The following is a 14,421-nucleotide window of genomic DNA, read 5'->3' on the forward strand; positions in this document are numbered from 1 at the left end:
CGTTTGTTTATTATAACAAGTTCAGTAGCCTTTTTCAAACTTTAGTCACACTTTGTTTGGTTTGAATTTTGAGAGAAGGACGAAATTTTTAAGAACCGTGCTAAAAAAAAAGTATCGAGTCTAGACCCAAACCAAACACAATCAATTTTGGATAATTGGCTTTTTCCTACGGTTTTGAAAAAAAGAAAAAATGAAGATTGTCCAGTGAGGATTTTTTGGAAAAAAAAAATTGAAGACTGTACAGTTTTGAAAAATAATTGAAATTAAGTATACTGTAGATTTTTTAATGCAAAGTTATCTAATAAAAAGAATAAAACTAAGCGAAGGTCTCATAACTTTGGAACATCTCTTTGGTGTAAGCCATATGGTACATGTCCTTAACGCCTAAGGAAATGCACATCCCAAGTTATGGGCGTCGACAACTGCGTTAGCAAGGTATCATATGATTCGATTACGTGCAATCTATCAATTGTTATTATAGTATGTACAATGCTTATTTAATTGTCTATCTCCCATAAAAGATTAATAGTATTAGAGGATGGGCACACGTGATGTGTGTGCAACTCGAATTTTGACCTACATATGCCCAATAGCTTAATTCCCAATTATTGTTTAGTCAAATTTCCTCAAAAAATGTCTTTTTTCATTTAAATTGTCTTAAATAAGACAATGGCCTTGTTTGACTAACAAAAAATATTTTTATTCTTGGACTCTACACATCATAGAAACTTAGGCTGGACTAAAGCTTCTATAGAGTTGTTTCATTTGAACTTTAAACTAATATGCTGCTCTGGGTAACAACGATTTTTAGACGGAGGAGGAGTTAACGAAAGAGACTTAATAAGAGAAGTGGAATAAAAGGAACTAGCCATGTCTTATGATAGTTGATTTTTCCAAATCTTCTTCGTAGCTTAAAATACTTAGAACATCATGAAATATGAATGCTCAAGTTATGTGTTCTAACATAGCTCTGTTTAGCCAAGCTCAAAACCGAGACAACAATCTCAGTATTCCATTATCTAACTTTAGAATTCTGATGTGGAGGATCTACAAAAAGTGCCAACCACAGACTAAAGGAAACGTGATTAAGATAGTGTTTACACCCATTTTTGGTCAAAAAATCAAAAGGCCGATTGGTCGGTTCAAAGACGGCCCTCGCTGAAAATTTCAGGCTTGGGAAGGATTTGAAAGTCGTTTGCCGGTGGTATTGGACCGAAATGTCAATCCAATAAAAATCAGGCTTGGCCCGACTCTTAAAAAAGATGAGAAGTCCTTCAGAAGGTCCAAATCAGTTAAAGGCCCAAGGCCTGAATCAGTCAACTTGTCTCGTCCAGGCCCAACCTAAAAGCATGTCACTACAATAAGGCAAGGCCTTCGAGATCAAACCCAAATTAGTAAAGGCCTTAGTTTTCTCACCAGGCTTAAGCTCAGAAAGCTTACAATGGGCAAAGGCCCATTACTCACCTATGAGTTCAGGTCCAAGTACGAAAAGGGCCCACTGTTTTAACAGCTCTGTTTAAAGCCTTGAATAAGTAAGAAAAGGCCTAGAAGCTGCTCCCAAGCAGCTCAAAGGCCTGGAAGCTGCTCTCAAGCAGCTCAAAGGCCTAGAATATTCTTGCTGAGACAGATTTGGAGAAGCTGCTCACAAACAGCTCAAAGTCTGAACTAGTGGGACCCTGCTTTTTAAAATGATGCAAGGCACACAACAAGTGGCACGCATGCAGCCCATGAAAATACTAGTGCATAACTCTTACAGACCTAGGCAAGCTGCTCACAAGCAGCTCACCCAGATTTGCCCGAGTTTCTGATTCTCGATTCTTCTTCCGAAAAGAACCAGGTTCAGAAGATTTAAAGGCCCACGAGAGATGCAAGGTCCAATGAAATGATAGGAATGTTGGTCTTCACCAGTGGTGGGCCCGAAGGGAATCCACTCGAACAATAGTTTGAGTGTTGAAGCAGCTCAAAGGCCTGGATACTGCAAGAACAGAAATCCTTTTTTGTAGAGAGAATAGAGGTTTCTCAGGCCTTTGCCGTTCTCTTGGAGTGAAAGGCACGTTTTGTTCAGGGAATAGCCCCTCATTGGACCATTTTGAAGCTGCTCAAGCCTAGACCTCTGCTAGAAGGCCACACGGCAGCCATACATTGGAGTATTTTGAAGCAGCTCAAGGCCTGTGCGTCCTATAATTCTCAGTTTTGGAGGCCTTGGCAGAGGTCCACGACCTCAAAAGCTCACAGCTTATGCACCTATATTCCCATTTCTTTCAAGCATTACATGTATTCACTTCAAAGTAGTTAAAGTTTTATTACATTTCTTATACCCAAACTTCATTAAACTGATTAATGGAGTTCGTTTGATCCTTGTTTACTGCATTATCTTTCTTTCCATTGTTCTAGCAACGAGTGGAAAATATTTCAAGTCCTTAGCCTGACAAGGCAACCAACGAACCGTCACGAGGCCTTACCCTTTAGGCCAAGTGCAATCACTCGACAGAAGTCAGGTTTTGAGGCACGAAGGCCTTAAAAACAATTCGGACAGACTTGTCCTGGCACGCCCTCGCATTCCAAGCCAATTTAATTTTAACACTTTTTGTGGAGAAACAAATAGTGGGCACAAGCTATTAGAGATACTAGAATGATCCGGAGATGTACACACAAAGAGGACTTTATATTACTAGAGCAAATGATTACAATGGGGAGGGGAGAGATGTGTAGATCTCTTGCCCAAAAGTCCCTTATTTATAAGTCCATGTGACCTTTACCACAACATTTACTACTCCATACTAATTATTGAGGTCGGAACATTCACACATTGAATTTTTTGACAATCCGTATGAGCGTCCACGAAGTTAGTATGAAGTAAGACCTTCCATTATAAGAGAATCCAAAAACAATGTCATGATAAAAAATATATATAATACAGTAATAATAACCACATTTCAAGTGCACAAACTATGGAGCACCACAGTCTCAACAGTGAGCCCAGGTCCAAAACCAAAGAGCACGCCCCACTCGAGCCCCTCACCGGTGGTCTTGAGCCCGTCCTCGCCTGACTTCTTCCTCATCTCATCCAAAACGAACAACACACATGCGCTCAACATGTTACCATATTCGCTCAGCACGTGCCTCGAGGCCTGTAGCTTCGCCGGCTGAAGGCCCAGCTTCGACTCCACTTGGTCCAGAATAGCACGCCCGCCAGCGTGTGGAACCCAAAAGATAGAGTTCCAGTCCGATATTCCCAAGGGTTCAAACGCGTCTGTTAGTGCCTTTTCTATGTTGTTGGATATGAGCCATGGAATCTCCTTGAGCAAGTGGAAAGTACTTCCCACTTCGCGAAGGTGTCCATCGATGGCCCCTTCGCTGTCGGGTAGAATAGTTTGGTTTGCAGAGACCAACTCAAACAGTGGATTTTCAACTCCGGGTATCGGGTCTGCGCCTACGACAATCGCGGCCGCGCCATCTCCAAACAGAGCTTGGCCGACCAGACCGTCAAGATGGGTTTCGCTAGGCCCGCGGAAAGTGGTGGCTGTGATCTCAGAACACACGACTAGAACCCTGGCGCCCTTCTTGTTCTCTGCCAAATCTTTGGCTAGGCGGAGGACGGTACCACCGGCGAAACAACCTTGGAAGTAGATCATGAAGCGGTTGACGGAGGGGCGGAGGCCAAGGAGCTTGGTGAGCTGGTAGTCAGCACCCGGCATGTCGACACCAGTGGAGGTGCAGAAGACCAAGTGGGTGATTTTGGATTTGGGCTGGCCCCATTCCTGTATGGCCTTTGTGGCTGCCTCTTTGCCAAGTTTGGGGACTTCCACCACAACCATGTCTTGCCTAGCGTCCAGGGAAGGTGCCATGAACTCACACAGATTGGGATTTTCCTTTAGGATTTCTTCGGTTAAGTACATGTAACGCTTCTTGATCATGGATTTGTCACCTGTAATTGTAAAATCCCGATTTTTACAATTATTAAAATAATAGGATTTATTGATTATATTATACATATGTGTGTGCGAGTGTCATGTTTAAATTAGAGTTATCTTAGAAATTAACTATCCATGTTGATGTAGGACAAAAATGGAGAGTTTTTGTATTTTATTTTTATTGTTTTAGAATAAGATTTTAGCTAAGAATATTTTCATTTAGGTTAGAATTATTAACTTTCCGTATTCAGTTTGATTTTGATATATGTCTTTATTAGGATTCTTGGTCTACAAGAATTAGGATTTTATTTTAATTAATTAAGAAATATCTTTTATTTAATGCCGCTTGTTTTGGCATGATTTATTATTTCTTTTACAGTAGAATTTCTAGGGTTAGGGTCTTATAAAAAGGGCTGTAACCTATTCAATTAAGGAGATTTTTAAGCTTTGATCAATAATATTACAGAGATTTTCTCTTTCTTTCTTGTGCGCAAGAATTGCTCGTTGCGACGAGTTGTTTATCTCGATTGGACTAGTACGCTAACTAGTCTCTCGTGAATTCCGCCGCGTCAAGTGGTATCAGAGCCAGGTTTTGCCTGGTTCGATGTCACCAAACAAAGTTGAAGACACACCCATTGACGTTGGTCGTGGGCATGCTGACCTAAGGAAGATGATGGAGGATACCCGAACACAAATGCAGGATCGAAGCACTCAGTTAGCCGAAATCCGTCAAGATACTCGCACTCAGTTTGCAGAGATCCGTGATTTACTGCATGGGTTGACTCTACAAATTCGCCAAAGGCCAGAAAGGGTTGAGAAGGATCGCGCGTTGGGATTTGCCCATCCCCAACCTCTTAACCAGAATAGGAACCGCGTTGAGGGATTTGCCCGCAGCCAACCTATTCACCAAAACGTCTCCGGAGGATATTCTTATTATCACTACGATAGTAGGAATGAATTTGAAGGCGAGTTATTCGAGGGCCATGATGATTATCAGTCGATAAAGCGACAAACAAATTTCAGGTATTACAATAAGTTGCCAAAATTTAGTGGTCTTGAATTTTTTGAAGATCGTTTGGATTGAAAATTGGACATTGATGATTTTTTTGAGTATACGAAAACTCCTTTTGAACAAAGGTGGAGGTTTTTATTATTGAAGCTTACGGGCCCGGCGCTACAATGGTGGTTAAAATTACAATCGTCAAGAGATCGATTGGGCAAGCGTCGAATTCATGCATGGTCGAGAATTAAAAAACTTTTGGTGGAGAGATTTTTGCCCTGGAACTATGAGGAATTACTGAAGGAAAAATATGGGCCAAAGCAACAGAATACAACCATTATTGTCAAAGATGTTGAAGAAGTTGCAAAAGAGGAGGGAGATCGGATTGAACTTGGTGACGAAGAAGAAGCTGGTGGTGATGAAGTTGGTGGCAAAGAGGAATGTTTGAGTGCCCCTATGCTCGAACATCGGTTGGATTTAGATGGAGGTGCAACCAATGAGGTAATTGCAAGCAATGATGAAAATATCGCAACATTGTATCAAGTACGAGAACCAAAGGAAGAGGAAAGTCATAAATAAGGACCTATAATTTCTCGACATGATGATGTCTTCCCTAATATTGAGCCTTGTGAGCCACACGGAAGTATGAGTGGTCCCAATGGTGAATTTGGTACAAGATCTCTTAATGCTACATCATTCATACATGATGTACCAATTAATTCTGCTATGGATCAACATAAAGAGAAATTGGAATTTCTGCATGACGTTCAATTTATTGATTTTCTTGGATTGGAGCAGTTTGAGTTTTCACTCAATTCTCGTATTGTGAAAATTGTCAATCAATTGAAGTGTGCAAAAAAACTATCTTGGCGAGTGTACTTTTATTGGAAGACGAGCGAGAAGTTGAAGTATTCTAAATATTTATTTATTTGGAAAGGCAGATGGCAAGTTTCTAATGAGAACTCGAGGGCGAGTTCTTTTAAAGAAAAGGAGACTGATATAGGACAAAAATGGAGAGTTTTTGTATTTTATTTTTATTGTTTTAGAATAAGATTTTAGCTAGGAATATTTTCATTTAGGTTAGAATTATTAACTTTCCGTATTCAGTTTGATTTTGATTTCTGTCTTTATTAGGATTCTTGGTCTACAAGAATTAGGATTTTATTTTAATTAATTAAGAAATATCTTTTATTTAATGCCGCTTGTTTTGGCATGATTTATTATTTCTTTTACAGTAGGATTTATAGGGTTAGGGTCTTATAAAAAGGGCTGTAATCTATTCAATTAAGGAGATTTTTAAGCTTTGATCAATAATATTACAGAGATTTTCTCTTTCTTTCTTGTGCGCAAGAATTGCTCGTTGCGACGAGTTGTTTATCTCGTTTGGACTAGTACGCTAACTAGTCTCTCGTGAATTCCGCCGCGTCACATGTATATCTCTCCTAACCATTTAACTCCCCCACCCCACCTATATCTCTCCACACTCCTTATATTACTCCTGCAATCCTAATCTCATTAACTCTCTTCATAAATCCCCTCTCTTCCTCCCTCTCCTCCCCCTCGCCAATTCTTCTCTCTCTCATCAGGTAATTTATTTTTGGGAAAATGACGGTCCAGGACATTTTTTGATAATTAATACCCTCTAAGAACAAGCTAAAAACATTTGTTAATGCTAAAAATGTCATTGACGGATATTAATTATCAAAATACGTCCTTAGCCATCATTTTCCCATCGCTCAACGTTTCCGTTCCCATTTATTTACGCTAACGCTTGATTCATCGGAGAAAAGGTAGGGCGTTTGAAACTTAACTTTTACTTAGCTTTGCTGCGTATGTGTCTTCTTGTATACGTTTGTATCGTAGGGAGAAGTACGTGACCGATGGATAGTATATGTATAATATAAGGAGTCGAACCGTTAGGGTATCGAAGGTATAAAACGGAAACGAAATGGTGAAAAACGTTTTTCATGAGCGCTGTATTCTGTTCAGAAGATTCGGACCCCTTCGAAGCAGATTCGGGAAAAACTTATAACACAAAAGTTATAGATCTCGAAAAGTTGTGCAAATACGGAACAAATTGAATCTGTCTTTGAACCAATTTTTACCCTTTTTAACGGAAGAATTAGATTTTAAGTAAAACGTACACAGAAGTTGTAGGTCATTAAATTGTAAGCGACGTTGATGTGTAACTCGTCCCAATCATAGGCTGAGGGAATTTAATACAGATTTCGGAAGAGACTGCGCTGCACAGATTTTAGGCAGATTGTTGTTCTGACTTGAATCTTAAATTGGCCCCGTTTAGCATTAAAATTAGACTTCGCATGAAACATGAAAGTTGTTCCTAACTTAATAAACCACGCTACTGTTGAATATCATAATATTTGGAGTTGAATTTTTATCATTCTTATGTTGTTGAACATTGGTATTTGTGTTTTTATGTTCATTGTAAGTTAATTTTCGGACTTATGTGATTGATAAACCCATGTGACGCATGAGTCCCGTATTTTGGCGCTAATGACATGTTGATATATTAATTAAGCTAATGAATAAAATTATGACAATGTGGGTTGGGGTGCTTATATCCAGCATGGGTCGTGAGCCAGTCGCAATATCGCCAGAGGTCTTGAGCCGTGCCTGGGTCCTAGGAGTGGGCCGGTGTATGGGAGCCAAGGGTTTTGGGCCGTGCTCGGGTCCTAGGAGTGGGCTGAGTGTGTGGGAGCCAAAAGTCATGAGTCATGCCAGAGGTCTGGAGAGTTAGACCTGGTGTATGGTGTACTGGGATGGTTGTGGATGGGAATCGATGTCATAGTTAGTCAGTTGACTGGGAAACTGAAAATCGGATAGCATGGTGGCTTGGTATTCTGTGGGTTGTGAACCTTTGTGAACGAATGATAAAAATGTGAGTTTACTGAAGAAATGTTGAATGGTTACAGTTATCTTGTATGTATGTATGAGATTTTGTGATACATGTGATGCATGAGTAATTCTTAGTAAAGGGGTAGCTTCGGGTGTCCTACTGAGTGATTTTCATTCACGGTGCTCTTTTTGTGGTTCTGGCATTTTACGCCAGATTTTGAGGATAGTGTGGGATACGAAGAACCAACCGGAGAATACGAGGTGACGGAGTAGAAGTATAGAGATGGACCGTCGGAGCCGTGGCTCTATCAGTAGTTTCAAAGAATTAGATAGCTCTGTTCAAATTTTATTTAAGTTGACATTCATTTAAATTTTTGAGATTCAGACAGTTTTATGTTCATACAAGTTTCAGTTGTAATAAGTTCGTTAATTTCTTTTACCATTAGTAGGTGACTATCTAAAGTTTTAAAGAGATTGACATTTTTCCTAAATAAAATGGTAAATTTTACTTTTAACGTACTCAATTTTCGGGGCGTTACATTAATTGATAGCGGAAAATGTTTAAAAGCAAACTAATCAGTAATTCAGAATATATAGTTAGCCCTCATGTCATTTCAATTTTGAAATCAAAATCACCATTGATTAGCTGGAGAGTGTGTGTCAATATGAGAGAGAGAGAGAGAGAGAGAGAGAGAGAGAGAGAGAGAGAGAGAGAGAGAGAGAGCAAAAAGTAATAGTGATGGTGCAAGAAAAAACTAGATTCTCTTGTTGGGACGTATGTATATGTCCATAAACTTCAAAAAAATGGTTTAGTTCGCTAGTTAATATCAGTATGAGTTCTATGAGCCCGTTCGGTTGGGTATTTTGGTTTTGAATTTGTAAATATTATCCTATTTTTTTTCACTTATTATTTTTATTTCTAATTATTACTTTCATTTTTCTTTCAATCTCTCTCTAATTATTACCCATATTTTCAATCATTACTCTATTTCTCTCTACACTCATAATCTATAAATCTAAATCCAAAATACCCAAAACGAACAAGGTCATATGACCATGTTCGTTTAAGGGTTTTGAATTTTAGATTCTAATCATAACTCCATTCCTCTCCAATCATTACTCTCATTTTTTTCTCTATCTCTTTTCATTTATTATCCCCTATTTCCAAAATACTGGTCTTTATTTTCGAGAAATATTATCATTTTCAATATGTATTGATGATGGACGTTATTAATTTGATCCTTAATCCTCTCAACTAAGTACACAACATGTGGATAATTCATTAGCAAGTGGTAAATCTAGAAAAACAAGAGTTGATACCTAATAAATAAATAGCAATTAACAACAAATTCTAGTATTATCTAATTAAAGGAAAGAAGATCAATTAGTTCTTAAATTATTAAATATATACAATTTCGAAGCTAATTTCTGAAAATTTTGCTAGCTAGAGATGCTGTTATGCATGTGCAACCTTCTTCTTTTTTCGCAAACGACATATTGAAGAGGGCAATTTTAGTACTAGGAGACGACTTCTGATCAACAGTGGAATTAGGGGGACTAGACACTGCAATATTCTATTTTTGGGGGGACGATGATGGATACAATTCAATGGTCGAAATCATTCACTTTGCGGAGTTTGTCGAGAATATAATAAAAACCAAAAATCATATTGATCGAAGCCTGATCGGTGCGGACGATCAAAAGGGAAAACGAAAAAAGCCCGATCAGTATCTATTCAAAATACGTTTATCTCCACACTTATTTTAAACGTGAGTTTAACTTATACATTTATCTCCACATTTTTCTTTTAAAAAGCGGGCTTTGTCTACTCTGCTAAAAGTTCTTTCAAATTAATGTTGTCGACATAGATAAATATCCCGCAAAAAGCACGTGCACTAGAGTGCACTTTCACTAGCATAGTTAGAGCAACTTTATCAGTATAGTAAAACAACAAAACTAAGCTACTTTACCTAGGGAAGGGGGCAAAACCATCTTGCAGCAGATGAGGTTAAATAGATCCATAAACAGTTGTTAGTCATCTTTACCATTTCATTATTCACCTGGTAACATTTTTTTAATTCTTTTTCCTCCCTCTCTCCAACTAGTACATAGTCACACAACTGTGAACAGTACATAGTTATCCGTGAACAATAATAATATTTTATTAAAAAATAGGTTAAATAGATAGTGTTGGATAATAATATTTTATTAGAAAATAGGTTAAATAGATAGTATTGGTGTAGTGTTGAAAGAAAAATGAATAGGTAAAATAAAAAATGTGTACTGTTTACTAGTTTTTTTACCTAATAACTGGTGTACTTGCTCTTAAAGAGAATTGATTTTGTCACTCTCATTTTTGTTAATGTCACTCCCATTTTCTCACAAAACAAATCATCTAATCAAAAAATAAAGGGAAGTGACATTAATAAAACGGGGAGTGGCAAAATCACTCCCTTAGTTAAAACTCTATTCATATATAAGAAACTTAACGAAATGTGTTACAAATAGGTAATTAGCTAGCATACTATATATAAAGTCTCGTTTCGCTAAGGTTCATACTTATTTTTCTTAGCAGAACGAAGCTTAAATGGACTACACACAGTGTCGGCCCCGATATTTGGGTTGTCCAAGTCCGACCCCAAGCTTAATTGTCCATTTACTATAGTCAGTAAAAAATAAAAGAACATAAAAGGAAAAAATAAATAAAATCAAGATTATATTGGATTTACATTTTTTATGATTGTCCATAGTGAAGGATTGTCCAAGCCCAAGGTTTTGTGGGGGCTTTACCCCGGTGCCGGCTTTGACTATACATTAATGTAAATATATATTTACGAAAAGAGGTACACAATGATGATTGGTGGTGCTTGAAGTTAGGCTCAGTTAGGGCTGGAAAGCACTTTTTTGAACAATTCTCCATGTTCTCCCTAAAAGTGAGTTTATAGTACTTCCTCCGTTTCAAATTTGATGATAATTTTTGATATATGTGTCAATTTCAATTTCTCATATCTTTCAATATGAATTTCAAAAAATATGCAATAAAGATCTTATTTGATAATTTTCGATTAGTTTTATTATACAAAGTTTTCAAACTCATGAAAATATTATAGATTAAAAGATATAAGTAATGAAAAATTGCACAGATTTCAAAAATTGTCATCCTATTTGAGACAAAGGGAGTAACAAACTCCCGTGTGTCACTAAAGGTGATAACTATTAGTGACACTTTTTAAAAACGTGTTACTATAAACCACGTTTTACCAACACACTAGTGACACCTCTCTGATAAAAAACTTTGAGTCACTAAAATGTTTTAATGACTAATTTCCAATGTTTAGTGACATTTTTTGGTTGTCAATCTTGAACAAATTTTTGTAGTGTGGGCTCCCAACAACCCATAATACCTAGTGTAAAATTTCAAAAATAGAACTCCCACACACCCCTAATAATAGCAACATGAAACTGCATATAGAGGAAAAGATATCATTATATCTAACTTACAGATGCGCTGAAACTTCTCTTTGAGTTCGGTCTTGTGTTCGCTTTTAGTAATCCGGAAATAGTAATCTGGGTACGTGCTCTGATCGATACAGTTTGGTGGAGTTGAGGTACCGATCGCCATGACTGTTGCTGGACCTTCAGCCCGTTGTGCCTTTCGAACATCCTCTACACGGACCATTTTTCCGCCGGAAAAATAAATGATTAGTGAGGACCGGATTTTTTTGTGATGTGCAGGTGCTAGGACTTGTGAGAAACTTGGTGGTCGAGTGGGTTATATATAGGTGACCAATAAAATGGTAGCTAGGAATAAGACTTTGCTACAGCAACCGACAAAGGCCAATACCGATTCTACACCAACCGCTATGCGGGGTTCGGTGGGTTTCGTACGGATAATTTGAGTCGTTCAATAATTTTTTTTTTAAAAATCGAGTGGGCCCATGAAAAATTAGTGTAAGCTCCATAGGCCGAACTCGTTTTTTCGTTGGCAATTTCATGACCAAAACTCACATTTTAGAGATTTCAATTAGCTCAATCCGATATGTATAGGTGTTCAATTCAATCTTCTCATTTTTATTCAAATTATAGGATAGTAGGTTTTCCGCTAGGAATGGACTAACGTGCTTGAGCAACAGTAAGTCTATTGATACAGCAAATAGGAACAGATTTTGGGCATAGATAATTCTTGGAGTCCACTACGGATTCCACACAAACGATCCGAGCCGTTGAGTAAATGCTAAACATTTTTTCAAGAGCCTTCGCGAAATTTCAGCTCAATTTGATACTTAAAGATGTTCGATCCAATCATCTAACTTTTTATTTAGATTTCAGAATAATGAAAAGTTAAATGATTGAATTGAATACCTATAGTTATCGGATTGAACTGAATTTTCGCGGAAGTCCTTGAAATAATATTTTGCATTTAGTAAATGGCTCGCATTATGTATTTGGGACTCATAATAGACCCCATGATGAATCAGTACACAAAATCTGTTCCTATTTGTTGTACCAATATACTTACTGGAGTACTTGAGTAATACAGAGTAATAATGTACTAATTTGGAGGCGTCCGGCTATGATGCTCCCAGGCGGTTTGGGAGCATCATACTCCCATTGTTTTTAAGCCATCGGATGCTATTGGTTTAATCTCAACCATCGGTAGAAAACTTTCCCTCCCCCTTATTTACCTCCCACCCCCGGTTACCCTTTGACTGAAAATTGGAACGCCCTAATCTTTTGCCCCTCCTCCCTCCGCCTCTCTCTCTCCTCACGCCTCCCCAATTGAAAACTCCATAGCTCCCAAACGCAACTCCACAGCTCCTCCAAAGCTCCCTAATGCAGAGTCTCAGACGCCTTTCATCTCTTCCTCCTCTGCTCCTCTAAACAATGGTGGAAACCTCCACAGCTCCTGCACCTCTTGAACTCCACAACCCCTAAGCCCTAATCTTTTGCCAACAACGAGGTAACTATCTCTCTCTCCATATATATAGAAAATCCATTTTTTATGCTGTGAAAATGTTATTTTTGTTAGATGATTTGATGGGTTTCTTGCCTATTTCCATTTTCTGATCAATATTAGGATACCCAGTTGGGAATATTAGTTTTTCCCTAACGGGTATCGATGCTGTTGGTATTCTGTAGCTTAAAGCTACATTTTTTTGAGGGTAATTTCTAGGTTTATTCATCAGCATCTTTAGTGGTGGTTGTTCCATAACTTGATGAGAAAAGTAATTATTTTCTTGATTTCATGTTCAACTGAACTGCACGAGTTTAATTATGGGTTCAAGTTTGAGAACAATCACTTTTTTTCCCTTTCTCAAGGCCATATCCTTGAGGTTTTTGGGCTTGGTCCCTTATAATAATATCTTGCTGTAGGAAAAAAATGTAGTGACCTATCGATGTATCCAACAAACGTGAAATTCAGCCATGTTCTCGTGTCTTCCGGTATGACAATTAGACGAATCCAACACTTAAATGCATGTCAGCACTCGACACCTTTATGTGAGTTATGTATTATAGCTTTGAGTTTTGGAATTATTATTGTACTGCAAAAGAATAGCATGAGCAATATAAGTTTTCATCTTGACACTAAACTACTCATTGAGACAGTCCTCAGTTTGAGACACTTTACAATGGTTTGAATCGTGAAAATTTGGTTGAAGTTGAAATGAAAATTTGAAACTTTGCCGAATATTGTGTAGCAGTACACACCCTGTCGGCAGTCCCTTTCGTACGATTGACAGTTTAAACTGCAAATTTGGTGTCGTTGGATACCATTACCAAGGCCTCTGTGTGAAATTGGATTGGCAATGATCTACTGAGTGGTGATGGGTTTAGCCCATTTAGGTGATGGGTTTAGCCCGTTTAGGTTCACGGCTGCATTCTAGCTAGTTGTCATATTGTCCTAACTTTTGGGTCCATAGACTTCGATGGCATTTGTGTGGTGATGGGTGTAGGACCTGTAGGTACACAGCTCCGTTCTAGTTGTCATATTATCCTAACTTTTAGGTCCATAGACTTCGATGGCATTTGATTTTCTTTAAGTCGTTATATTGTTACATTACATGTTTGCATAGAACTTTTCCTTAGCTGATCTAAGTTTTCCTGTTGACAGGTCTATTTCTTTTAAGAGTTGAAAAATGGTTGAAGAAGACCATAAAGCTGCTGCTAAGCATCCTTATAATGGATGGAACATTTGTTGACAGTTGGGGAGACAAAGAATGATAGATGTCTCTTTTAGTTGGGTTTAAAGTGCAAATGCTGTCTTTTTTGATATACGGCTCATGTTAACATTAAACTTGACGTGCTATGTAAACAGTTAATGGCTCATGTAAATTGATATGGCTCATGTAAACATTAATTGGCATATACTGCCTTTTTGTATGGTTCATGGAGACAAACAATGATAGATGGCTCTTGTTGTTCGATCAAATGTTGATGAATGTGATATGCCTTGGTAGCTATTGTTGTTTGATCAATGCTGAACATTTTGTGATGTGCCTTTGTGGTGGTGTTATTGGGTACGTCATGACCAAGTTGTACTTACCATTTCAATTTCCGTACTTACCATATAGACAAGGTGTGTTAACTAAAATCTGGGGCATACTTACCACGAAAAAAGGAAAAAGATTGTACATCCATTGTAGTGGATAA

General features: G+C 38.0%; 1 protein-coding gene and 1 long non-coding RNA gene across 2 annotated transcripts; one reads left to right on the forward strand and one right to left on the reverse strand.

Annotated features, from left to right (window-relative positions):
- Positions 1-2,646: 2,646 nt before the first annotated feature.
- Positions 2,647-11,520, reverse strand: LOC131300881 (chalcone synthase 1-like). The gene is made up of 2 exons (XM_058326895.1): positions 11,272-11,520; positions 2,647-3,928 (listed from the first exon to the last, which is right to left on the reverse strand). The coding sequence occupies exons 1-2, from the start codon at positions 11,447-11,449 to the stop codon at positions 2,937-2,939; spliced, it is 1,170 nt and encodes a 389-aa protein (XP_058182878.1). The 5' UTR covers positions 11,450-11,520; the 3' UTR covers positions 2,647-2,936.
- Positions 11,521-12,433: 913 nt separating this feature from the next.
- Positions 12,434-14,200, forward strand: LOC131300884 (uncharacterized). Its single transcript, XR_009191095.1, has 2 exons — positions 12,434-12,730; positions 13,883-14,200. It is a non-coding gene; the product is annotated as an uncharacterized LOC131300884 (long non-coding RNA).
- The last annotated feature ends 221 nt before the right edge of the window (positions 14,201-14,421 follow it).

Source organism: Rhododendron vialii, chromosome 9a (assembly GCF_030253575.1).
Source record: "Rhododendron vialii isolate Sample 1 chromosome 9a, ASM3025357v1".
Taxonomy (NCBI): Eukaryota; Viridiplantae; Streptophyta; class Magnoliopsida; order Ericales; family Ericaceae; genus Rhododendron; species Rhododendron vialii.

Bases quoted from the DNA above. Each gene is read 5' to 3' on its own strand.
- LOC131300881 (XM_058326895.1), bottom strand. From the start codon at position 11,449: ATGGTCCGTGTAGAGGATGTTCGAAAGGCACAACGGGCTGAAGGTCCA. The intron at 3,929-11,271 runs GTAAGTTAGATA...TTACAATTACAG, and splicing joins AGAGAAGTTTCAGCGCATCT to GTGACAAATCCATGATCAAG.